Raw genomic sequence first — 27,129 nt, 5'->3', positions numbered from 1 at the left:
GCAAGCTTTCCTTGCCAGTGAGCTTTGGATAAGGTTAAAACCTGAACTTTTAGGGGCCTTGTCCAAAGCAAACCTCTAGAAGTTAGCGAGGACATTAGGATATCCTGGGGCTAGCTCTATTATTAGTGCAGTCACCTATGCAACAAAGACTGTGTCAGGGACTATGAATGGAAGAACATTGAGGAAAATGATGATGTTTCACATCATATGTCTGCATTGCCCTGTTGCCCCTGATTTTTACCTAGAGGTTGTTTCTCAGACCCATTCCATTCATATATTGGCTCAAATGTTCTGCTCAATTCATTAACTAAGTGAAAATTTTTACTAAAGCTTGCCTGCCATCTCCATTTCGGGATAACTTGCTCGAAGCATTGGTGGATTGTCAGCCCTCCCTAGCATGCTACCTGTGTGACCAGAAGAACAGACTGGTCTTCCTGCAGTACACAGGGACAAAATCAAAGTGTACCTCACTTTGCTGAAGCACTTAGACCTGGGACCTGGGTCTAGATGGCTCGGCTAAAAAAAGGAAAAACTGCAAATTCAACGTCTTAAAACTATAAATTGTTATTAATAATAGCCATATCACATACTCATGTCTAAAGGATCCAGAAGTGTGTGCCAGCTCTATGCAAAGCTGTTTCAGCAGTCATTGCAATAGGAGCCTTTCATTTGTGGCAGTTCAGCGGTGGGCTGCCCTGCAAAGGCTGGGGCTGTGCTTCACAGGGAGTTGAACTTGCCTATCACTGCGCTGCAAGCTGCCGTAGACGGGCTTGCCACATTTATGCCAGGAATGTGATTAAAAACTGGAAAAACTGAAGCTAGCCTATTCCCAGAGGCAATATAATGTAACATATATGCCAGAATAATACACACAAGACCCCTGTCTCAGACTCAGTCTGGCCAGCTCAAGGACACAACCCGGGAGGCAACAGCATGGGGGGAACGCTGGCGAGCTGTGGCCTGTCTGGTTAGGTTATGTTAGCACCTTTAACGCCTCGATGTGTTTTCCCAGTTGCCCATCACCAAACGCTAAGTAGCTCTCAGTTCCAGGGGATGGAAATTTGCCCTCTGGTATTCAGTTTAACTGTGGATCTCTTCCTCAGCCAGAACTGAAGCCAAACACTTCCTGAGCGGACTAGTCCTTCAAAACTGAATCAAGCCAAGCAGAGCCTCTGATAGTGAGTACAAGGAAGGCTGTACACATTCCCCATCTGGGTCTGTAGCCTGAAACTCTGGCAGGGCCAGCCAAGCTCTGTCCTCTTCCAAGAGAGTTAAACTGAGTCCCAGGTAGTCGTCACTGCTAGGACGTTATCTGAGTGGTCCCCTACTCTGACCGTGCCAGCTAAAGGCTACCTGTTGCTTGCCACCCCTTTGTTTTTCTCTTAAGCTGTAGATGTACACACCGCGGAGAAGCTGATTGCAGCAGGCGTTGGCAGCATGCCACCCAACTTCCCTTGCATGCAATCAGCAATACTTGTTTGCTATTTGCATGCACGATCCGGATCGTAAGCAGGTGTTACAAGCCGCTATCTCTGCCTGATCTGCTCTGTGTGTCTTCAGTTCCCCCAGAGCCTTGAGTCTGTAGCTTTTGTGGCTGTAACTAACTCAGGGTTTTAGCTCAAACGATTCCTGGTTCAGTAACTGCTTGGGCCTGCCATGATGGCAGCCATCGCATTTGAATTTCTTTTCCTGTGTGCGACAGAGTTTTAAAGACTGTAGAGTTTGCAGTCTGTATGCACTCAAGCAGCAAAATGCAGGGCTTCTCGGTGCAACTGCTGCCTGCCTGTAAGATTATCATTATCCCCGTTAACGCCAGTTGCTGCTGTAGGCAGGGCCTAGCAGTCGCTTTGTCTTTCAAGGAAGATCCTTATCTGAGGAGGCAGGCTTCTCCATCAGTTATTCTGTATATCAGAGAAAAGTATGTACTTGCCTGTGTGTGTAAAGATAGTTGTACTTGGATGCAGCACTAATAATTGATCCTCGTCCAGGGCTGTTCTTTGGGGTGGGGGTTTTTTGGGGGGGAGGTATAGCCAGAAAGATCCCAGCTTTCCAATTTTTTTCCATCAGAACCTTTCTTCAGAAGAAAAATGGCTTTAGGCAGAAAAACCATTTTCCCAGGTATTCTTTCCTTAAAAGACCCGAACTTAGTGTATGTTTTTAGACTAGAAATCTCCAAACCCAAACATTTTAAACATTTTATTTCATGATTTTGCAGTGGTACTCATGGGTTTCCTTGCCTCTGACCAGTAAGATCGATGCGTAGACTAGTCTAGACTGGGTCTAGACAGTTGTAAGTCAGCCCAGCACCCCAGGTATTTGAGGTTCACCTACCACCTCATGCCATAATGTAGGGAACCCCACATTTTTTGTATTGAGAGGAAGCAGAGACTTACAGGCGATGTGTCATTTAGGAACCCCTGCCTGACATCCTAACTTCAGTAAAACAGAGAAGCGGCAAGTCACTATACCCTTACCTCTGATGGAAAGGCTTGTTCTCTTTTAAGAGCTGTCACCAGAAGATCTCGTGTTCTTGTACCTTTCTACACAGGCAAAGTTCATAGCCTGGAGATAGTCTCAGTCCCTTTAAGGAGTTTCTGACACAAGGCTGTGATCATACAGGATTGCACCACAAGGAAATTCTTCCGAGGAGCACCTTCCACTCCCTAGCTTTTTCTAATTAAAGCAGAAAAAGGGAAGGGTTATTTTTGAAAGGCTGTGCATCCACCAAGAAAAAGCTGCTGGAAAGGATGAACACAGTCTGAGCTCCTTGCAACACACAGCGTTAGGCAGCGTGGGGTGAAAACTCTCATTTTTGTTGTTTAAAGGCTGTAGCCATCTCTGCTGATCAGTGTGAGAGGTTGCTCACAAAATTTTTACAGCAAATACTGTAACTTCAGCAGGACTTACGCAGATGTTTGAGGGTTCCTCCAAATTCAAGCTTAGTCAGGCCCACTTAAATTCTAGGCTACTCAGGCTTATTTGGCTTTGTTACGTGATCTGAGATCTGAGATAGAAAAGTGCTGATATTTGTAAATGCAGCGCACTGACCTGACTCTTTCTAAGTGGGTTAATTTCAGGCTGAGAGGGATTCTCATGTTTACCCAGTAGACTCTAACTATTGACATTTTTTGTGATGATATCATGAGCTTGGTAATATCTGATTTGCACTTAGATTCTCATGTAATCGGAGGATTCCAGCAGCTGCACTTTTCTAAGTTTTCAGAATTTCTGTTTCCCTCCCTGGTTGTGGAAAAAGTTTGCAAATCTAACCTCAGAAACGACTACTGGGGGGAGGCGGGGAGAGAGCAATAATTTATTATTTTTAAAAGCTTATGATTTGGACTGTGTCCTGTGGATTTTGAGCACCGAGGGTTTAGCAGCACATCAGCTTTCAAAGCAAAGACAGTGTCTGCGTGTTCATGCTGCATACGCACTGATGTTACGGGTCTTTTGAATGCTCGGTCCACGGAGTAGGTGAGTCTGTTGCTGCCTTTGTTCTGGAGGTCTGCTCCATTAACTCACATTAAAGTAGTGTGTGCTTTTAGTTTGGGAGGTTCCTCGTTCAGTCTCTGGTTTGCCAGCCATAATGGCAGCTGTGTTATGTGCGGTTAGCTTAGCTCCATAAAGAACATGCAGACCCTGTCAGATGCACTTTGAATAAGGCAGGACTGTGCCAAAGCCTTTATGAGCCTGGCATGCTTCATTTAGAAAACCCAAGCGCATCAACGCAAGGAAATTGATAGTCAAAACTTTTTGTCAACATTTGGAGTTTCAGCAGGAAAAAAAAGGATAACAATTTCCTGTTTTTAAGCATTTCTAGAAATGCAGTTTGGTAACTCACCAGTCCTACATTTCCCACAAAATAAACAAAAAGTGTAAAGTAATGCATTTTTTATCCCACCACTAACACCCATAACTCTGACCTGTCCTGACTGCTTCTCCTTCACTAGTAACCTCAAAATATAAACACCACACAAAACCCTTTGAAAGAAGATGTATAGGCCTTCAAATGACACTCCAGAAATGTTACATACTACATATCTCTTTGGTTGTTTTTGGACCAGCAAGTGCAGGCAGGTGGGCAGGTAACTATATGAAATCGCAGATGAAGCTGCTTACAGCAAGCAATGAGAATGGTATAGCACCCAGCAGCCACCTTTACTGTTTGCAGAAGTCAGGTTAACCTTAACTCTTGCCCCACCCAGAGCAACACAGCAGCTAGCAAAGCAACCCGCCGGTTTTGCATACGGGTTAATGGACCCCAAAGAATCTGATTCAATCTGCAATCCTGGCAGATGGCAATTTCAGACAGCGCTGGGCAGCTGTGGGGCCCTTGCAGGTGCTCACCAGCTCAAAGAGAGAATAAGAATGGAGTTACTAGTTTAGTCATGACTCTGAGCGCTTGTTCTTTTTCTCCTCAGGAGGCTCTGTCGGTGGTGAGCGACGACCAGTCCCTCTTTGACTCCACGTACGGCGCTGCCACTCACCTCCCCAAGGCAGATATGACAGCCTCAGGGAACCCTGACTATGGCCAGCCGCACAAAATCAACCCTTTGCCTCCTCAGCAGGAGTGGATTAATCAGCCCGTCCGGGTCAATGTAAAAAGGGAATATGACCACATGAATGGATCAAGGTAAGGAAAGACCCTTTCCACGTCTACTGAATCTTAAACAAAAGCAGAGCACGTATCATCCATTTGTGCTCTTGACCTGCATATCAACAAACTCCACTCTTTGTGTAGGACCATATCCCACTCCCCCTGGAGTTCCTTTGTCACTCATTTTTTAATGGCCTGAGGGTCTTGCTCTTGCAGTTCTGCAGCATGCATCTCTACCAGTCTCCACGAACGCTGTACAGACTGGGACATGAGACTGCCAGGACAGAGTTCATGCTGCAAACACTGTTGTAAATTACACATTTCGTCACTTAGTTCAGCATCCCACAAATGTGCCATGGTTCAAGGGGCTCCTGAAGATGGACTCGGTCATGCAGTAATAGTCGGTGTTTATACCAGTGCTCCAGAGTGAAGGTAGTGAAAGCTGCACTAATGGGCTGTATGGGCTTCACTGGAGGGCACTCCTCATTGCATCTGTAACTAGATTCGTGCTCTGCCACGGCAGAAGTAACCATATGGAACTGGAGAGCTATTTGACGGAGAAGGGAAAAAGAGGAGACTGAGATCCTTTATGGCAGCCTATGAGGTGTAACAAAACAAAGGGCATATACCCACGTCTTCTGTGTGAATATATGTGACCACTGGTGAAACAGAGTTCAGGAGTAGATTTGAGCTGGTTATGATGTATCCTCTACAGCTTTTAGGCAAAGGGGTAGGAGGCCTGCCCCCCATGATGTGTAGTTAGAGCTGGGGGAGATGGATCATATCCCTGTTCAGTGAGAAATTCAAAGACTTGAAAACATTTTATTATCGCAGCTTAGATTGTCTCTTTTAGAAATATTTCTACAAGTCCAAAGCCTAGGAAAAAATTTCACCTTCTTGGACAAAATCTTTAGGTGTAGAAATTTCAATTTTTTTCAGTTTTAAATATATACAATAAAGAAAAACTATTTTATTTTTTAGCATTACATTTCAGAGTTCATATTAATTTTAAATTTGCTTTTAATTTCAAAGTCACAAACATCTCCAACATTTGTACAATGTTAATACAGGACAGTTAAACAAGAGTTTTTCTTCTTTAGGGTTAGTTTAGGGCTTCTGTAACAGCCTGTTTTCCTGGTTTCTGAGAACCTAGCAGAGTCTAGAGTTTGAAACAGAAAGCAGCCTTGTGCGTTCAGAGTTCTATAGTGAGATGATGGTGTTAAAGACTTCAAACAGAAGCATGTTTTTTTTTCCTCGTAAGTATACAGTAGATGCTGATTTTACTGCAAGATAAAGGTCTTTGCGTCAGTTGGTCTTTGATGGTGATCATTTGTAGACTGGATTTGATCTTGCCCCAGTTGTGCCTTAGTATCATTTCTGGACTTCATAAGAACTACATGGATTTTTGCACTAGTATTTCCAATCTCAGAATTGACGCTGAAACATGGAAAAATTAGTTATTTCCTGAAAAACACCATCTCTGGGTAACACAGTCGAAATGATGGATCTTGAAAGTACCAGAAGCTTGGGGTTTTTTGATAGTCACGAGGACTACCTTTGGCTACCAAGGCTAGTCTTCTTAAGCCATCCCTAAAATCTCCAAGAGCGCAATGCAGAGTGGGATCCTGACCGAATGAGTGAGGCTTGTGCATGGTGCTGTGCAGGTCTGACCTCTCCATCCTGAGGAGAGGTGAGCCAGTCATGAGAACTGAGGTGGCAGAATCCACCTCACGTATGGCGCAGGCAACACGCTCCCATGATCACGTGAGGAAGCCCTTTGTAGCATTGCATCAGTTGTTCACACCCATAGCGTCACACCAACACACAGAGAGTGTTTCCTCCCATTATGCTACTTGTCTGTCTCATTCTAGCAAATTTTGGAGGGTCAAGGGAACAACTAGTCCTGTCACATCCGCTGAGCTAGCACAGGCAGCACATAGTTGTGCTTTTCAGATCCTGTAAGCACAAATTCTGTATAAATTCTGTATGTGTAGGTAGTTGTATGTCCAAAAGTCTATGTAACGTTCTCATTGTATGTGCACTGCATGTCTTGGGAATCAAATGTATTGGGCTGTCCTTCCATTGTGATCTTTGTGCTACAATTTCCTCATCTGCTCAGGAAAAAAGGGAAATAAAACTGCTTTGACAAACTGATTCATTAACAACTGTAAGCGCTCTGATACCCATAAAGAAAGGCCCTCTAGAGGTGTGTTTATTCCGGGCAAAAAGGGAATCCTTCTTTATGGGCTTGCTCAAGACTACAAGATTCTTAGGCAGAAACTAAGTGTCCTCAGTCTCTCTAAAAAAGGGGTAACAACTTCCCAACCTGTTAGAAGAAAAGAAAAGACTGTTTTGAATGTCAGAACTAAGCACTGAAATAGCTTCCAGCCTTGCCTTTTGATAACTTGTTAGCACAAGAGCTCCAATCCACCCAAGAAATGAGAATGTCAATCTGACTTATCCATCCTCTCCTCCTATTCAGGGCTAAAAATTTACCCTTTCCCCCATGTCCATCACAGTTCATTGTTACAGGTTGGGCGACTCCAGTTGCTTGTTCCCCTGCCCATCAGCTGCCTGGCAAAACTGATACACCATCTGAGCGGCAAATGCCAATCTCAATACAGATTAACTTGAACTGCGGACTGAATGACAAAACCTATTCCCCCTCCCTCTCTCTCTGCCTCTCCTTCTCTCTCTTGTTTCTCAAGCACACTCTCTTACCGGGTTCCAGCTGCCTCATTAGAGGGAGCAGCCTTTATTCTGTGTTTCACCTGTACTTGAAGCGCTAGTGTATTCTGCTTGTCGAGAGAATGGTTTATGTACTCTAGGGAGTGATAAAGCTATAGGAAACCTGACAGTGGAGGGAGCTGGATGACGGTAAGGGACAGTGTCCAGCTTTTCTTCTTTTTCTTAGCAATCAGTAGCAGGTCTGACTGCTGTGAGCTATAGTGTGATGAGTTGGTTTGGTCCTCAGCAGGGTGGGAGAAGGGGTCTTTGAAGAACCTCTCCAAGTCTGTTTTGCAGAACCGTCCCTCCAAGTGCTAAACAACATGGAAACCCTGACCAGCTTTCTACCCTAATGTCAGGTTTTCCTGGTTTACTCCCCAGTTGGAAAGAGTTTCCCAGATAACTGCATACTAACTGTGTATAGGGGATATTCAGGCAGTGGCAGGCATCTATGTTTTAGGGGAGAAGATGGGACTTCTGTATTGTTGCAAGATTCAGAAGTAGAAATTTTGTGAAAGATTCTAGTATTATCAGACCTGGATGCAGTATATGCCCTCAAAATCTGTCCTTGCCTTCACAGACAGCTGCTTGCTCAGAACAAACACAAAGCAGTTAAACACATTAGCAGCCAAACACAAAGCAGTTAAAATCCAACATAGGAAAATTAAAATCCTTGTGCTTCTTACACCCCCTTAGGCACTGGGAAAGGGAAACGGTCTTGTATTAGTAGCACTGACCTGTTGCACACAAAAAATAGAAGTCCAGCTTTTCCATGGGTTTACTGCAAGGTGTTCTGTATACTGTTCATGTCTCTTTGCATCCATTTGGGGACTGGAAGTGTGGCCTGCAATCTTTGTTCTTTGCTGGGTTTGTGTCTTCTGTTTATTTTGGTTATAGCCCATTCAGGGAAAGATCTGTCTCCTACAGCATGCTTGTACAGTTCCCAACATACTAGGCCTGATTTTCTGTTGGGACCTTCAGATGTGATATAAATACAATCATTTCTATTTTTAAAAAACAAAAAATCTTTCACATTTTAAATTCCAATTAATAAAGGAGGAGGATTATTTAGAAAAAGATTATTTAGAAAAAGCTGGGTAAAGTTTAATGCAATTTACAATCCATTTTAATAATATATTTTTCCTTCTATTTTACATAAATTCCAAATGCAAAGAGTGAACCAAACAACAGACATTCCAAATTTTGTCTGTATTTACGGAGCTACTACAGATCTGCATTTGTAGCTAAACTCAGAGAGCAATTTTTAAAAAGATGTTACAAAATTTGTATGATCTTCAAATGTGAAAGAATACTCTAATGTGCTGGATGTGTGCACGGATGCGGGCAAACTTCACTGTGTAATTCCAACTGATGTTATGAATTTTGTCTAGCTAAAATAATGAAGTCAGTGCTTTGAAAATGCTTTGGAGACATTCTCTTGCTTCAGAGTATTAATATAATGCTAAGGTTCAGGGATCTCAGAACATTTTTATGCCACAATAATTTTCTCAAAACAAAACAAAGGGACCATCTATGATGTCTAGAAGAATAAAAATCCCCTTTAAGTAGCGTGTGAGCCCTCTAGTGGGATTCACTGTGTTGTTCTAGTCCCCAGCCAGAGCAGCAGACTGGGCAATTACCTGCTGTTTGCGTTTACCTGTACGTGATAAACACCATTCTTTTAGACCCTACTGAGCCTCTGTGCTTTCCTCATGCAGTTTGAATTTTGTAACCTGTATGTCTTTTTCCATCCTTTTTACAGCTGTCCCTCCTTTCCGCAGACTTAGTCTTTTTCAGTGTGAACCTCCTCCTGAGGCATTCCTGAAAGCAGGACGAGAGGCAGGGTTAAAGTGCAGTTAGATGCAAGTTTCGAGGCGCTGTGGTTCTGTCCTGATAGCTCTGTTCCCTGCCTGTAAGAGGGAGCCACAAGCAGAATCACAGTATGTCTGCTCTTACTTTCCTCACTGAAAAACAACAACAATGAATTAAAATCTAATTTCAAGTATTAAAGAGATTAAAGCTGAGGTGACCAAATGGGGATTTACACCAAAAGTGGCAAATTTAAAAAGAAAAAAAGATGGGAAGAGAGGAGGAATGAAAGGATAGGAAGAAAGGGAGAGAAAGAAGAAGGAAATATCCCACTGACCACAGCTGAGTCAGGTTCAGAAATCACTGAAATCCCTTATTTTGCTCTTTCGAATGAAAGCCAAAGGTGATTCCTAGACAGAGGCCCTGGGACAGTAAACGCTTTATTTCCAGGTATCTGGAACGCAGGCTGAAGCTGTACAGAGGATTTATTAGTCAATGCCAGGCTAGCTGCTTGTCCATTTTGGCCAGTCTAGCATAAACTTTCCCAAAACACCAAGCTCTTGGCATCCCCAGAGACTACTACTGGAGCTGCTGGAACGAAGAGTCTTTGGACGGACAGTGGGAATGAGTACTGCTTCATATTCCTTGGACTCTGTCGCTGCCACAGTGAATATACTTAAGAGATCTTGTGAAAGCAGCCTATATCCATTTACCTTAGTAGATCTACAATGTTTTTTGCCCAGAACCTGAGCAAGTCCAGCGTGTATAGCCACTTGAAAGTCTAAAGTCTCTGTGAAAAGTCAAGGATTAATCTGGCATCTGAAATCCCCCGCACAAACCATTTCAAATAATGAGGAAATTTTTATATAAATCTAAGTCTGCCTGTGGGTAATGCCTGAACTAAGAAAGGAGCTATATTCAATGAATACACTATTCATGGCTCGCAGCTCCCTGTTCTCATTTGATACTGTAGTTGTTCCCCACACTGAATTCTTCTTTGTGTTGCCCGCAGCTACACCTACCTTCTGCTGGGATGCTGTTAAATCCCTCATCTTAGGCTGAGGCAGTACAGTATTGGCTGTCCAGGAGCTGCAAAGATAATTCGGTCTGGTAGTGCTGTCTCATTTCCCAATAAAAGGCTCCATTTGGATCTGGTAGGAAATGCTGGATTACAGAGAACACAAAAGTAAGGATCTTCCCGCTTGCTGTCATTAAAGATTTCACAGTGTTTTTCTTAAGGGAAGGACAGTTTGGTCTCCTGCCCAGTTAAGTTTTGGCAATGCTATTCCCAGTTATGTCTGTCCTTCTGCTATCAGATCGGTTAGCTCTGGATCCAACCATCCTGAAAACTTCCTCAGAGGGAAGGGAGGCATCTACTCAGCCACACGGACACAACCCTGTCAGGTACATGGAGCACGTTTAACGTGTCCCACAGGATTAACGGAGTGGCTTCTCTTCCCACAGTGGTAAATCAGTGGTTGGTAAGGACACCTCAGTCCCTTAAACTTCTTTTCAGATCTCAGCCTCCGATACTTGGTTGTCTGGTTTTGGCTGCAGAGCAAGGCAGAGGATAAGCAGGGTCCTGGCTGCCAAGCCAAGAGTCTGCAAAGTGAAAACTCATCACAAAACCACTGAGGAGATATCTTACAGTGTTGGTCTTATTTTTGTTATTTTCCTGTCCCAGTCATGTGAATGTGCACAATACTTAGCAGAGAGAGTAGAGACAGCCAAGGACCCTCTGGTCTTTTCATGTGTGTCATTTCATGCCAGTAGAAAGCATGTATACTCCTAGGCAGATAAGCTTTTTAGAAGATGTACTTATCTGAGAGTCTGGATATATCCTGTAGTTCTGTGTGAATATTATATATGTAACTATTCTATCATAAATATTGCATATTTCAACTGAGGGGGTTATTTTCCAGGGAAATTTAACTACAGAGCAGGGGGGCGAGAGTGAACCCATTAGAAGGACCTTAGGCAGCAGGTAGTTGTGCCAGCACTGCTAGCACCTGGGAGGTGCTGACTGCAGGGAACTTGAAGAAAATTTTACTGTTGACTCTGAAGAAAGGCGAATTTATCCCAAAGGCAGGTAGGAATCCATACGCCCTCACTGCGTGGGGATGTGTGTGTGTTCGGGTCTGTCCCACCAGCTGGGCTGCCCGCACCATTTAAAGTCAGCACCTGGCCCCCAGGCAGGGCAGGCGAGGAGGTTGGTCATGGTCAGCACCGAACCGAACAGAGTCTGACACCCTGAAGCACGGATGCTCTCGCCATTTCACCGAGTCTTCTCAGGACAGCCTGTACCTTGGGAAAGAATAAGATCCTTTGTGCTGCTTCAGGGCTTTTTCTCTGCCAGTACAGGCAGCATTTAACACCTGACACAGAGTATTTCAACAGAAAGTTAGAAATGATCACATTCCCTGTGAAAACCCTGGTGTCCCTGCAATTGCTCAGACTCTCCTCTGACTGCCACGGGGACATTAAACCTTCAGCAGTTTGCCTCTCTGAAGGCGGATTTTGGTTCCCTGCCTGGAAAAACAGTAGGCGAAATAGTAAAACCTTAAATTCAAACATGTGTAAGTTATACATCTTATTTCCATTTTCAAGCAACATTCCCTCAGCAAGACATGAGGAAAAAATTACCATCTGCCTTAGAATATCTCGGTGGAGCATTTATCTCCCAGCCATGATAACTGAATTTCAGTAATTTCTCCTTCCCCCCCATTCAGATTAAGAAACAAATTTGTTTAGTGTCCAAACTTGGAAGTCTTGCCAGCTGAACTCAGAGGGTGGGATTTGGTGCACTGTCATAGTTCTTACCCTTCAGCGAATGGTTTCCTCCCAAGCCACTTTGCTTCTGGCAGAGAAGAAGAACGGCTGTGCAATTAAAGCTGTGGACTAAACTGCACTGGATATGGGCTCTGTGCTTGCTTTGCATAGTGGTTGCACACTAATGCATCCTTGTATAGGCGAGGGCAATAATGCTGCCCTTCCCTGGTACATTCTTCAGAGCTGGGATGTACTGTGTGCATGTGGCAGGCTGTGGACTAGTATTTTAAGTGACCTCTAGAGCTAAAAGCATGAGTTACTACTGCAGCTGGAGAAAAACAAAATCTCTGCTCTCTATCTGTGGTTTGGAGGCTCATAATTCTCCCAGAGCAGGACAGAGAAAGCCTATTGCTTGCCAAGGGTCTGCATGTAGTCCAGGTCTTAGCACAGTGCCACCTGAGTTGCTAAATGTTCCCTCCTCATCACTCCATCACCTCAGAAGTAAAACTGGGGCCAGAGCCTTTTTCGCACACCGTTTCTGTGGTCTGAAGTTCTTGACTCACGCCTAAGGCACCTAAGATTTCTAGATTTCCTATCCAAGTAGTAGACAAGCCTGGGACTGTTTTCACTGTTAAGAACAGACAAGATCAGTTACATTCAGCCCTGTATAAATAAGACTCTTTAGATACCGTGCTAATATTGTAGTATTCTCCTGTGACTATCCTGTCATTTTGGCATGGGTATTTTGTGTGCTTTGTTAACAAAATGAAGGGGGGTGTATCTGTATTTCTGATTAGCTCTGCAGAAATGCCTTAGGTCATGAGGTGAGAAGTACAGCCTTTCTGTCAATTGATAGACTCCATTATAACAGAAAGACGGTGTGCAGGGTTGTATTTAACACAATGCAAGAGTGAAACAGTCCAACAAGGGCTCCTAGGAGCATCAAGCTGTATCTGAAGGATTGCTAAAATGCAGCTGAGCAATAAAGGATGAAGGGGAGTGTGGGGGGGTAACCGACAGACCTATGTGATAGGCACTTGCTTTTTATCTGGTTTGTGAATTTTGATATTTCCGAGGTATTGAGTACGACCTTACAGCTACCATTGCCTTTGTCCAAAAGTCACTCTTCTTTGCACCTCCAACACTCTTTCCTCCAACTGGTCTCATTATTAGAGATCCCCTCCCTGAGACTTGTGATTCATAGATCTCCTTATGACATTCATGTGACAGGCCAGGAATGGCCTCTCCCACAGGTAAAGAAAGTCCCCTTAACTTTTCACCTTCGGGATACTTGCCATTTCTGTAACCCAGACCTCCTTCTGCTACAGCAGGGATGAAAGGTGCGTAATAATGAGAAGTCATCTGTTTCCTTTCGCATTTCAGGGAGTCCCCCGTAGACTGTAGTGTGAACAAATGCAGCAAACTCGTCGGAGCAGGGACAGAGTCCAACCCAATGAGTTACAGCACCTACATGGATGAGAAGAACGGGCCTCCTCCCAACATGACCACCAATGAGAGGAGAGTCATTGTCCCAGCAGGTACCACCACCATCAAAGTCTTTGTTTCATATTTCCTTGCACTGTCTTAAATATCCAGCTGAGCAGATAAGGCTTGTTTATCCACTCTGAGGATTCTCTTTCTTACAAACCATGTAAAAAGTAAGGAAAATATCAGAGTTTCTGGCTAGTGGGAATTTCCCGTGTCCCAGTATATGTTCTACCTTGAATGAGAATAAGAAGTGGATAATTAGTGCTGCTGCCTTTTTTTTTTTTTTTTGCCTGGAATGAAGTGTTGTTTTGGTGTGTTGAACCAAATCCATCTCCCGTCATGTGTTAGAGGAGAATCTGCAGTGCTTCCTGGGACATGCTCGGTATGATCAAAGAGCGCAGTTCATAGGCAAGAATAAGCATGAAGTGGACCCAAATTATAACTCCCATGATGCTCTGTAGAATCCAGATGCACTTTCATGTCATATTGATTCAAAATGAGCTATTTTGTTTTTATTTTTTTGTTAGAAGTAGAAAACCAGAAAAACTATATTTTGCAGGAACTACATTATCCTTCCAAAAATTGTTACACAGAAACATTCCTGTCCAGTTCTGTGTTTGTATTTGATATCCACATCTGCTGTCTGAAATTGGCAGGATGCATTAGATGCGTTTGGATAGTCAAGGATGAGAGCTGCTGTGGCAGGCAACTGGTGAAGTCTGAATCTGGAACGAGAGCGAGTCTTTTCCCTGCAAAGTTTATAAACAGCATAGATATAAAGAGACTAGCCCAGGAACTTTCCAGCAAGGGAGGTATTATAAGCCAAGTCCTGGCCCAATTTATGTACCGAAACTTCCATTGATTTCAAGGGGTGCAGCTTTTCACCCAGTGTTGTGAGGGTTTCACCAAGGGTTGTAGCTGATTCACGCAGATGAACTGTTGGCAGAAAGAAACGTACTTGTGGAATTTAGCTCTGTTTTCTGATCGTGGCTTGACCACGAACAGATGACAATTCCCAAGCATTTGTTTGCCATTTAGGATGAAAAGGAAAAGCCTGAACCGAATGTAGTGAAGGGAAGCCAATAAAAAATTGACAGCAAATCTCAAAGTACCATTTAAGCCGTTGTTAGGATCTGCTTAGAGAGACTGGCTAACCTAATCGGTGACAGCATCAGATATGATTTCAGCATCAACGTTGCCTAGAAAGGTGTTAGCTGATACCAACTAGGCATTATATTATTAAAGATAGTCAAGAAGGAACATTTATTCTGCTCTTCACCATGCTATTTATGCATATTTAAAAAGACCAAGGGTGGGATAAAGTTTAGCATTGTTGTTGAAATAGGGGAAATGACTTTTAGTGCCCTCAGTGGAAGAGAAGGTTTAAAATCTCCTCTTTGAACGAAAGTGAAATAAAGGACTTTTTTCCCCCTCATGAGCATCTACAAATCAAAACCTTGAGATACTTGTGAAATAGCAGTGATTTACCAGACTTTGGAAGACAATAATGAACATCATCCCAGATATCTGGCTGCAGGATATGAGGCCCGATTCATCCAAGAAAGGCATTTGGAAATTTTAATATAATCCAGAGTAAGGATTTATAGCACATTAGGGTAAAGATAGGCAAGAATAATGTCACATTAGGCTTGCAATAGTAATAATAACAAACTCTAAGCCATGTTTCAAGAAGGCAGTTTTTCAGAGCCCATTCAATGTCTTCTGCAGTGATAAATAGGCAGAATCTGAAATTCAAAAGTGTTTGTTTAAAGGGAGACCACAAATTCACTATGGCCTCTAAATGTTGGGGTTTTTTTCAAAACTCAAGACAAATAACTCTTTCAATTAAAAAAAAAAAGAATCCTCCCTTGAATACTTGCATAGTGAAATTTGCAGTCTTTTGCCAGTGCTTAGAAAGCAGAATGTAAATTAGCTATTGCCAAAAGATAAAGAAAATCCATCTTTCTTTCCCAAAGCAGACTTGCAAAGGTATGGGGTTGTAAGTTCCATGTTTAGAATTCAGCTTTAAGCAACCCAGGTTTACTAGAAATTCAGTGAGGAAATGTCACGGTTATTATTTCAATATTCCTTGTTCTTACTTCTCCATTTCATGCTGTTATTCTGGAACTCAGGAGGCCAGGAATTCACCAGGTATAGCCACTACCTGACCTTTTGTGTCAAGGGATGCCTGTTGCCCAAGCACACACAGTTTACAGTCCTGGGCCAAGGCATTATTTTATACACTATAAAATGTGTGGCAGAGGCACTTCTTGTCCCTCCCCAAAGGACAACCTATCAGCTGTGTGATGGCTACGTGTTTCTGATCCATTTTCTCAACTGCTTCGGGACCTGAAGTGTTTGAGGTTGATCTTGGAGGAATGTACCAGCTGTGATGGACAGATCAAACGTCTCCAAAGTTTAAGCTTGACTTTGCAATCCTCTCCAGCTGCAATGGAACATGAATTTGCAGCTTAAATTTTGAAATGGGATACATGGGGAGAAGCAGCACAGGAAACATCTGAAAATGCAGATATGCTCTGAAAATGACTCTGTAAAAATGGTATCGTGGCACAAATTGTTGCTGGGACTTTCTGATCTAATGCTCTTTTCGAAGCTCAAAGGATGATTTCTTTTTTTAACTACTGATGCAGCAAACCGTCACCATGGGGTCTGAAACTCCAGCCGGGTTCAATCTCTCTCTTACGTCATCACCAGTAATAAAGATTCCACAGCTGGAGCTTTGCTGACAGTTGATAATGATGCATGAGACAGTATAAAATCCACATTGCCCTCCAATAGCTGTGTTGGTTTTACAGGGCTAGCGGAGGTAGAATTGTGTTCCTGTCAGCAGGGTGAACAAATGTGACTCAGAGATACATGGCAAGCTGTTCTGTTTAAGCAATAATATTTTTTTTCAGAGTCCCTTTGCTGACCATAAATACCGCCATCCTCAGACTTTAAAATGCCATCTGTTGGGACTTTGTAATGCACTTGCGAAGGATGGTGTGACTTATACAGCACTGATGTAACTATATAGCATTGCAGAACCGAAGCTGTGACAAGCATACCCTTTCAAAGGGATGAATTTGCTTTTGGAAGCTTTTTTCCAGAGGGAGAAAAGTCACAGTCAAATGTCACTAATATTGTTCCCAAGCATAGGTATGAGATTCAAGCAGGTGGGAGACAATCAAGAGAACCTACCCTGCCAGGGGGTCAGTGTGATCAATTTATGCGCACAGTACTTGTTCATTGTGGCAAAATGCATTGGAATTGGTAAATTAAATCCATTTGGTTGTGGAAACAATGGTTAATGCTTTGATTGGGGTTCAGTGAGTGCTGGAGGCTTGAGGCTTGCGTATAGTGTTACCATCCGTTGTGCTTTTCTGCCAGATCCCACCCTATGGACCCAGGAACATGTGCGCCAGTGGCTGGAATGGGCTATAAAGGAGTATGGATTAATGGAGATTGACACCACCATCTTCCAGAATATGGATGGCAAGGAGCTCTGCAAAATGAACAAGGATGACTTCCTCCGAACCACCTCCCTCTACAACACGGAAGTTCTGTTGTCTCACCTCAGTTACCTCAGGGAAAGTAAGTATTGCCCTGACTTATCCCAGCCCTAGCATGACATGCTGATAGGATAAGCTGCCATGAGTATTGAGCTTCTAGGGCTCTTCTTGCAGGATAAATAGTAGCAAGGGTGAGGGAAAAAGAACAGAGAAAGGCAAGCAGAGAGAGCAAACAAGGAAGAGAGCAATAAAAAGTGGGTTGGAAAGTTAATTTTAACTTAGATGGAGTTAGTGGTGCTATCGGGGAGGTGAAGAACTGAGCAGGACTCTTAAGAAGATTAGATAGTCTTACAGATAATAAAAACAGCTGTGGCTATATGATAAAAATACATAAATTTGCTGTGGAGATTAAACCAAACATTAAGTGATGGGTCATGGGCAAATTATTCCATGACTTTGCAGCTAGAGGGCTGTGCACTTTCCCCCGAGGCTTCTGGTAAAGACTGCTCCAGAATAGGACCCACAACTGGCCAGAGTTGGTGGTTTTCTATGTTCCTGAAGGCCCACATTTGTTGGAAAGAGGAAAAAATGCAAGAGCAGTTCCCCAAATGTAAGTGTGCTGAAGCAGATATCGTGCAAATGACCTAGTACTCAAAGAACAAGTTTTGCTGAACCTCTTTAGTGCTACTCTGTGTCCCACACTAGAGTATGTGATGGATCCAATACTCCTTTTTGCTGTATTAAGCCCCTAAGACAGAAGCTGTGAGCAGTCTTCTGAGCTTTCTGGAAAAGCATACCACAGCAGCCCAAACAGGAATGACCACCTTATGGTTAGCAGATGCTCTTGAGGCTGGGAGTCTTAGATTCAGACCTTTCTAAGACTTCCTATGCAACCCTGAGCATGTCCATAGCTTCCAAATGTCTCCTCGTCATCTATAAAATGGAGGTAAAAGCATTTCCTTTCTTCACAAAGGTGTGTTAAGGATAACTGTGTTATGATGAGGCCAGAGAACTTGAACCTAAATCTTACATGCTCCAATATTTTTTCAAGTGAAACAGTTTTTATAGGAGTAAAATTATTTGAGGACTGAAAAATCAGGGGAAGGTGCCATAAAGCAAGGTGGGAGGGCAGGGAGAGAAAGAAAAAAGTCTGTTTACTCCACTGGGAAATCAAATTGTGATGTAAAGGCAGCTGAAGATGTCTCCATCTGGCCAGTGCAATAAAGCAGAGACTGCATTTATTTAGGGTGTTTCTTCAAAGCTGTTCAGTGCTGGTCTCTCCCTGCCTCTGCTAAAATCAGTGGGAGTTTTACAGATTACAGTGGGACAAGAGTTAGATCACAGATGGGTGCCTCTGTAAGCCCCACCTTTATTTTGTTTGAGAAGTCGAGCCAAAGAAATGATTCACAACAAATAACAGAGTTGTTGGATTTGAACAGTTTTTGTCCCTTGCGACTTCACAATAAAATAATTTCCCATCCAAAATGATTTGCAAATTTCATCCTGTTTCATCAGCAAAGAGCTGCTGGTTCACAGGACATTTCAAGATTATTGCAGACACAGAATAGCTTTATAACTAAGGTTTGCATACAGAATTACACACTTTTACAGGAAGTTGTAAGGCAGTTTTGTGAAGCCAGTGTTGCTTTGGCCAAACCTGCTGAGTTTGGCTGGGCAAATCAGACGCTTTGTAACCGGAAATGTTTTTAAATTCCCACAGATAAATACTCAAGTGAGACACTTGAATTGTCTCATTGATAAGACTTGAGAATTGACAGAAAGAGACGAAGAAGGAGTTGTATGGTTTTTGAATCAAAGAACCAGGCTGAATTTGAAAAGGTTGGCAGAAGAGTTGAATTCTTCTGTTGCTTTAGCTCCAGAAAGCATCTTCAGTGATAGTCTCAAGTGTTACGGATCCCATTACTTGGGGCGTTCAAAGAGAGCGTCAGAGGAATTGCAGCCTTCCTCTCATGGCATAAGCCTGAAGACCTGGATTCAATTGCTACCTTTACCATTTGCTGCTGTCCATTTGTTCAGGAGCAAATTCCTGGTTGATCCTACCTACCTTTAGACACCTGAAGTCCCTAAATTAGAAGTCTGGTCACACTGGTCTCCATTATTTAAAGGACGTTTGGATGAGGTGCTTAGGGACATGGTATAGTGGTGGTCTTGGTAGTGTTAGGTTTATGGTTGGACTCGATGATCTTAAAGGTCTTTTCCAACCTATACGATTCTGTGATTCTGTGATTCTGTGATTTATAGAAAAAAAGCAAGAGGTCACGTTGAAATTCAGGATAGTAGTCCCCTAGTTCACACATCCCCTTTAAATGCCTGAAATTAGGAGGGATAAACCTTTGCCTTAATTCCTCTGTGCTTCAGTTTTACTTTCTGTAAAATGGAGCTAGTAATCCTGCCTTCTTGTTGGTCTTGTCTGTTGAGATGGCAAATCTGGAACAGGGCTTGTGTCTCATCTTTCTCAAACCCAACACAATGGAGTCCTAATGCAGTTGCAACGTTTAAGTGCTGCTGCAACGTATGCTGAATAATAATCATAAAAATATAATGTTCTGCCAGGGGAATGCCTGCAATGATTTCTATGCTATTAAGCTAGTGCAAAACCCGAGCAACTTTGCTGGATTCAGACAAATTAGTTATTCCAATTTTACGTGGATGCATACGAAAGGATAATTCAATCCCAGGCCATCCCCAGCTTTTTCGATTATAAATTTCTCTCTGTTCAGCCCCTTGGGCTGTTCTAAGACGTCATGCGAGTGCTGTCCTTATTAAAGCAAGCTCCTGTCTGAGTGGAGGTCGGGCAGCCTCTGAAGAGCATTCCTTTCCGTGCAGCTGTTCCTAGTGCTGCCTAATGACAGTCTGGTTTCTGGATTGCTGGTTAACTCCCTCACGGAGTAACGCCTTCGAAAGGAGCTTATTGTTTTTCCAGACTGATTTCCAGCGGATGTTTAGTGCCGAGCCTCTGAGCTCAGTGCCATGGGGAGATGGTCTTGTTTCACGAATTTTCCCCTTTTGTAAGGTTGTTTGTTACAGAGACATCCAGCTCTGCTCCTGCTTAGGGTAGAGAATACGTGATGGCAACAAAACACGGGAGAAATTTGGGGATTTTCAGATTTATAGGCTAGATTACATCTGCCCAGTCTCTCTCTTGAAAGGTGTTCATCCTCTCAGGATGTTAAGCTGGATATGCGATGACTAGTGAATCCTAAACTTTGGTGGTTTTTTTCCAAGAAACAAAGCTGGTCTGAACTTTCTGATCCTGTTTGCTAGCCAGGCAAGGAGACCCCCTGAAAATTAGCTTCCTCAGATTTTCAACATTTTACACTCCTGATCAGAGTGAAAGCATTCTTAAAACTGACTATGAGGTACGTTATTTTGGCACATCTGAGTCCAGATTGAAAAAATAAACCAGTAACATCTGCAAGACCTCAACAAAAGCTCAATCATAGTTTTGGAGATAGAAGGTTCAGGTGAGTTATTTAATACAGTCAAGACTAAACCAAACTCATATCACAGCACCTTTAGTCTTCAGGCAAAACTTAGGTCTGGATCAGAATCATGCAGTTGTTTCCTGTTTCCGTAACCGATTGCAGCACTCAGGAATTCGGACGTCTCTGATCTTTAGGAGATTTCAGACTTGCAGAACCCAGTTCTGCAGCACACTCTATCCTTTGGAATCTCTCAAAACACCCCCCAGTAGTTTTTTCAGGCAACTTACTGTCCCCCACCTCAAACAATTCTCTTTAAGTGTTTCTTCCAGTTTCCTTTCCAAAATTGTGAAGCCATGCCTTGGCCTTTTCTTCTTGTTCATCCCCCTGTACCTTCTGACTCCAGACTGACTGCTGTGCCGGTATCTTTTTCAAACACAGCCTGTCTGGTGAATCTTCTCCAGTCAGCCAGTGGGCAGTGGGAAGGGAGATTTGAATTTTTTCATGCTATGTTTGGGATGAACATCAAAAGAAGCCTGAACTGTCACCTCCGTCCTTTTCCTCTCTAGTTATGGGGGGTTGGTTGTGTGTGGTGTGTACAAACGAAAAGAGCCTGAAGGGGAAAGAATGAGACCATGGCGAGAAGCAGAAGTAGAAAACTGCTTTGTGGTTTCGAGCCATGTATTAATGCCAAACAAAACTATACTGCTAAATGCAGCAGAACCCCGATTCTACCAGGAGATGTGGAGGGAAATCCACATGGCCTTCAGAAAGTCAGGATAAAAAAGACTTCCAGGTTAAATAGACTTCAAGATTGTGAAACCAAGATATTCCTGCATCTCAGAAGGATGAGCTGCCTTGTGAAAAGGAAGACTTTATGGGGAATGAACTCTCCTGCTCTGGTTTTCATTCCTTTTCCATCTTCTTTTTTAATTAATACAAGGGAAATAAAGAAGAAAGAAAAAGGTGGGAGGAACTGTAAGATAAGCTGTTTAATATTAATTATAGGAGAATAGCCTTGCACTTTATTAATAATACCGGTGTTTCCACAAAGAGCTGATTTAATCTAAGCTGTCACTGTCCCAGTGAGGGGAAGGGGGAATAAGAACAAAACGAAAAATTGTCACAGCCAAAGTTTTGCCCAGGAACGAGTAAGGGAGGGAGCAGCCTGGCCTCTGTCTGTCTGTCTGCTTCTCTCTGTCCTGAGCCGTGTCTCTGGCTTTCTCTCTTTTCCTCCTTCATTGAAAACCCTTAATAGGAAACACATTTCCTTTTCTGTGGTGTTCCCACCAGAAACCTCAGACTGTCGGGCAAAGGTGAGAACTTTTAGCAATTAAACTGGGGGAGGTGCCGTCCCTTTCCAGTGGCTTGGGCTGCATTTTTTAGTGTAAAGTAGCTATAGGTTCATCGTACAGGCTTGTTCAGTGCTATTCATCACCCCACCCCCAACTCCTCAGCCAGTCAGTGCAACCAGGCATTTGCAGCCTATTTAGTCATAGAAAACTGTGTTTCTGAATTCCCCAGCAATTCCCTGTCTGGGGCAAGCTAGGCTGGGCGTTGCATTCAGGATCTACTTCAAATAACCTGAAAAGGAGAGAGTGGTGGACAGGAGTTTCCCCGCAGATATTCAAGAAAGAAATGCCAAAGCCAGAAACCATCTCCTGAAAACATGAGTTAGGTGGACAAAGCTGTTGCAATTCCTCCAGCAGCAGCAAAAGACCAGCAAATCTCTCTAAATATTGAAGCCAATCACTTCAGTTATCTACAGCTTTCACAGTCAAGGTTCCCTTGGGATCCCCTTGAACTCTTTCCCTCCTAGTTTACCATGTTATCCATGCTGGTCTTTTGAAACATCCCCTCTCTTGCAGCATCTGGTAGCATCCATCCTCCACTCCCTATGAGTGGGCTTTGTTTTCCAACACCTTCTACCTCTGTGTACATGCTGGCTGTGTATGCCTTTGGCTTTGTTTGCATTCGGAGAAGAAAAGAAATCCACAGGAACACAGGGCTAATAAGATCCAGCACCTGCAATGGCTATTACTTCTGGCAGTGAACTGCCTAATCCTCAGCTCTCGCAGGAAAGTGAGATATACTGTGAACACTACTGAGGGGCAAGTGAGGTCAGTGTTATTTGGGATCATGTGGATTAGAGGAATGTGGAGACTGCATGGCTTAGTCACAAGATCCTAATCAGTTAGTATTATAGTACCTGCAAAAGAGGTATTCTTAGCCCTGCCGAAGAATCTGGGGATGCTCAGGGTCAGCATAGCATATACAGAAGTCTATACTGTTTGCTGTGTGTTGCTTAGGACCGAGTGCCTTAAATGGGACAGAATCTCACTGAATAGAGGGATGTGTAGACATGAATAGCAGAAAGTGTCTGTAAAAGCACTTCTCATCCATACCAATCCACGGCGAGATTGCTGTCCTGGTCTGGTTCACATCATCAGTCCCTACCAAGAAGGGCCCTGGGCCTTGTTATGAATGTCACCGCCTGATGCAGTGGAAACTTTTTCAAAGAGCTGTAGGAAAGGCGAGCCTAGAAGATTATGTAGGGTAAACACGTATAACTAGACAACCATGAAATGTGTATTACATGCTGGCTTCCAAGAGCTCTTCCTCCATTTCCAGAGAAGTTTGCAGGAGAATCAAAGTAAAATGGTTAGAAGGGAACATTTCCACCATACACTGCAAACCAAAGAGCCTTCCAATGGGTTATTTTTTGTGCTCCTCTTGAATAGTCTTGTTTCAGGTGGGGCTGGATAGAAAGGCCACTCAGAACCAAGAAACCTACTTTCAAACTCCACAAAGCATGTGAGATGCTGGAATACCAGTGAGATTTTTGCAGCTGTTGGTCCAAAACCAAGCACGTGACACTCTAAAACTGTTCAGATCCTGACAGTGCAATTCATGTCACTTCTACTGTACATTCCTCAAACAGGAAATTTCTCTATCACAGCTAGAGAGAGAGGAAAGCTTTTCCCTTATCCTGTAATACAGTCTGTGCCATAGTAATTTCTAGAGGCTCTGCTGTGATAGATACTGTACCTGTATAAATGTACTATACAACCGCACCCTTTTATATCAGTTTTCAACGGAGGACATCAAGGTGCTCAGTGAAGGAGGCAAATGTCTTTATTTTGATTTGCAAGTGGAGAAACGGTAGCATGTGTGACATACAGCTGCCAAGCTTTTAAAAGAATTTCATATCCATCATAGAAAATGTGTGCCTAACCGTCTGAAAAATTTGGTCTTTAGATCTTAGTGATAGCATTTTCTACTTGCGTGCATGGTTCGCCACTGGCAGAGCGCATTCAAACTGCAGTAACTCCTTTTCTTTTCATTATAGGTAGCTCACTGCTGGTCTACAATACTCCATCCCACACAGAAGCTTCCTCACGTCTTGCCACCAAAGAAGGTCAGTCTTTTGCATATAAATGTCCTGGCTTCCTGTGCTCTCACGATGTTTTTGATTGGGTTAAAATTAGACCTTTTTTATAGTATCCTTGGCATGAAAGTGTTCAGATCTCCTATGCATGCACAGCATGGTTAAAATGGAATAATTCACAATTTGCAGCTCCGTCAGTCCTGAAAATCACATCTCTGCTTCTCCAGCCAACATTGTGGCATAAAACATCTATCTGTCATTTTCACACTTGTGTATTACTGAGTTGATGAACTGATGGCATATTTTCTGTTCTTTATGTGAAACAGTTTGAAATCTCAGATATATAGCAAAGACTGAGACACTATTTCTCTCTGAGTGAGTTCATAGTTGAAAGGATAAAATCTTCTTACAATCAATTCCATTACTGAATAAAGGCCACTCACGTCTTCCAAAACCATTCATGAATCTGTCAGCTAGTTTCAACCAGCGGGGAAGACCAAGTGTATCTTTTTGACACTTTCATTCTGGAACATGTTGATTTTCTTTTTCAAATAACAGCAAATTTTTAATCTATTATAAATTCCGATCATGTAGATGGAGCTTAGAAACCTTGAAGTTTAAAAGTTAATAACACACTTGAGCTTCCTTCAGGCTTTTGAGTTGTTTGTATACCCTTCAGTCAGGTTTTTCAGCTTTTCCTCTGCAGCTACAGTCCTATTCCTTTTTCTTATTTTTAATGAAAAACTGGATTCTCAGTCATAATAAAATTACGGGAGTTGGTGTGGTGGGTATGATGCACATCCCTTACCTAGATAAGACAGTAAGTCACAGTCGGACAGTTGAATTGCTAAAGGCCAAATAGGGTGTTTAAGACCAAAAATCTGGTCCTGTGCTCTATAACTTTCTGTGTAGGACTAGGAGCCTTGAGTTTGGTCTTCCTTTCCCTTTGTGTAACTGCAGGAACATTGGTTTTGTTCACTGAACTGTGTTCAGCTCCTCCATTTGAAAAGCTTCTGGGAAAAGTGTGAAATCTCATGTCTGTCATATGAGATAACCCACCTAGAAGCAGTCTGCTTTCATGCGGAGACAGTTTCCTCACCTCATATATAAACATTTCTATGCTTTTCAGGAGAACGTGGCTTCATTGATGAGCCACAAGTTTGCATTTCAAAGAATAGTGGGGAAAGGCAGAAAGTCTTTTATTTAAGCAGCTGGAGAGAGGGAGAGACAAAAAACCCCATTTCACTGAAAGGCTACAGCAAACTGAGATCACGCATTTAACAAGCTTCTGCATGGTGTGTCTGGCTGCTTCATTGACTAGCACTGCTCTTAGAGCCAGCACTTCTTTCTCGTTGTACCACGCCACATTTCATCTCCAACATCTGTCCTGGAGCCTGGACACAATATCAGTGCTGGGTTTTATAGCAGCTTCTTTTGTCCGGCATATAACTATCCACTTGAGCTGTCTGTTCCCTGGCATGCTGTTCTCTCTTTATGAGACAGGCATTAGTTGGTAAAACATGGTACATTACAGAGACAAAGCCATTCAGGCTTTTCTGTGACTATTTTGATGCTAACAGTCATCTATTTAACATTAATAAAAGTTAGGCTTGCTCCTATTTGAGTAAAGCAGACACACATGCACGTGTTTCTCCACAATCTCCCCCATAAACATACACTCACATCCAAGACTGCTCTTTCAGTCTCAAGCCAGGTGGTTGCTAAAAATAAAAGGAAGAAAGCTGCGATTTTTTTATTAAAGAGAAATGCTCTGTGTAAAATTGCAGTCCTCTGAATTTTTTATACCGTTTATCTTTTGGGCCTAGAGTCACTCAGGCAGAAAGAAATTTGAGGGAAAAAATGTTCCTCCCCCTCCATTTTTACTGCCCTCGAGTGTGTTTCTTTAGTGCAGCTGACAGAAGTTTGCATTTGATTTCTGTCAGCTAGGCGTTTTTCACTTTACATGGTACTTTCATCATGTGTCAATAAAGGACTAAACACACCCATGGGATAGTCAAATAAAAATTAAGAACTAGCATAGAAATGTTGAAATCCTATCTATTCCTCTTCCATTTCTTCCTACAATGCATAAATTTCCTCTGCATTCATTTGATGTCTGAATACTGTTCTAGGATAAACCGACCCACTTCAACCTACTGTAACTGATTCACGCTCCAAATACTATTTGTGAGATAAGATGACAGGATAAGAGACACGTGCACATGACAGGCTGACAGATAAGGAATTGGGGGAGCAGAGAGAAGTGTCTTGTCCAATATCACAGAAGAAACTTGTGATGAACATAAAACTGGACTTGGAATTCCTCAGCCTTGGTCTAGTCCGTTAGGCAACAAGATTTTCCTTGCTTCCTTTTAAGGCTTTTTAATGGGCTGGCTTCAAGATGATGATACTCTTTTGGAGAAGGAATTTCAGGTTAAAAATCATGATTTTTTATAAGTATTTTCTTGTCTCCTTAAGTTCTCAAAAGATGAAACATTTTTCTTTATGTTAATGCATCTTGAATCTACTAGCCCTGTAAATATTTCTTCTCTCTATACCTGTGAATAAAAATAGACAAATTTTTCTAACCACCTTCCCTGGAGGATTCAAAAGCAGGAGGAGGTGATGAAATAGTACAATACATGACAGAGACGGGGAAAAAATACTATTTTCTTCATTCCCCCTGTAATTTTTCGTGCACGTTCTCTAAGATCACCTAGCTAATGCAAATAACCTGCTTGTGCAAATTCCAGGGAGAAATGCATGCTTTTTGCATACGCTTACACTATGCTTTATACGTGTTCCATCCACACACTGTAAAAAAGAACCTACACGGCAAAAAAAAGGTATGGCTGCAACACAGACAGATGCAGCTGTTTCAGATGCAGCATACGGCTCTCCTCTCTCCTGAACTTGTTACAGACAGAGCAGGGCATGCTCTGTAGCCACAGCAAGGACGGTGTCACCCAGGAGCACAGGGCACCGCTTGACCTGTGGCCCATGCTGGCGAGGGCAGCACTGCTGTCACAGGGCTGGGTTTCATGCCGTGGCTCTGGAGACGGAACTGCCTTGGCTGGTTGCAGCTGCAGAGTTTACTACCTTTTTCCCTTCTATTTTCTGCCCCTCTCACTTCTCTTCTGCGATGCCAGCTCTGCGTACAGAAGAACCTGTAGCACTGCCGTAGGAGAGTTAAACTGCTTTCATAGCAGAAACAGATACTGTAAACTTACACAGCTGGTACACAAAGCATATGCGTTTTGTTCTCAGATCAGATAGGTAGAAACCTTGTCGTGTTCAAAGGACTCTTGTTGCCTGAGCTTCTTTGCTTCTCAGCCTCATAAACACTCAAAAGTATGGTATTTAGCGTCATTGGTACAAATTGTCTTCAGCTGCCTT

General features: G+C 42.9%; 1 protein-coding gene across 3 annotated transcripts in view; it reads left to right on the top strand.

The window, feature by feature from the left end:
* Window positions 1-27,129, top strand: part of FLI1 (Fli-1 proto-oncogene, ETS transcription factor) — a 77,767-nt gene that overhangs the window by 34,143 nt on the left and 16,495 nt on the right. For all 3 annotated transcript variants that reach the window (XM_075521268.1, XM_075521267.1, XM_075521266.1), the window contains exons 2-5: window positions 4,422-4,633; window positions 13,286-13,440; window positions 16,781-16,984; window positions 23,695-23,763. In XM_075521268.1, the coding sequence (XP_075377383.1) occupies window positions 4,503-4,633; window positions 13,286-13,440; window positions 16,781-16,984; window positions 23,695-23,763 (559 nt within the window). In that variant the 5' untranslated portion in view covers window positions 4,422-4,502. The remainder of the gene's footprint in view (window positions 1-4,421; window positions 4,634-13,285; window positions 13,441-16,780; window positions 16,985-23,694; window positions 23,764-27,129) is intronic.

Source organism: Mycteria americana, chromosome 19 (assembly GCF_035582795.1).
Source record: "Mycteria americana isolate JAX WOST 10 ecotype Jacksonville Zoo and Gardens chromosome 19, USCA_MyAme_1.0, whole genome shotgun sequence".
NCBI classification, from domain to species: Eukaryota; Metazoa; Chordata; class Aves; order Ciconiiformes; family Ciconiidae; genus Mycteria; species Mycteria americana.
This window is presented reverse-complemented; position numbering and strand designations above follow the sequence as displayed.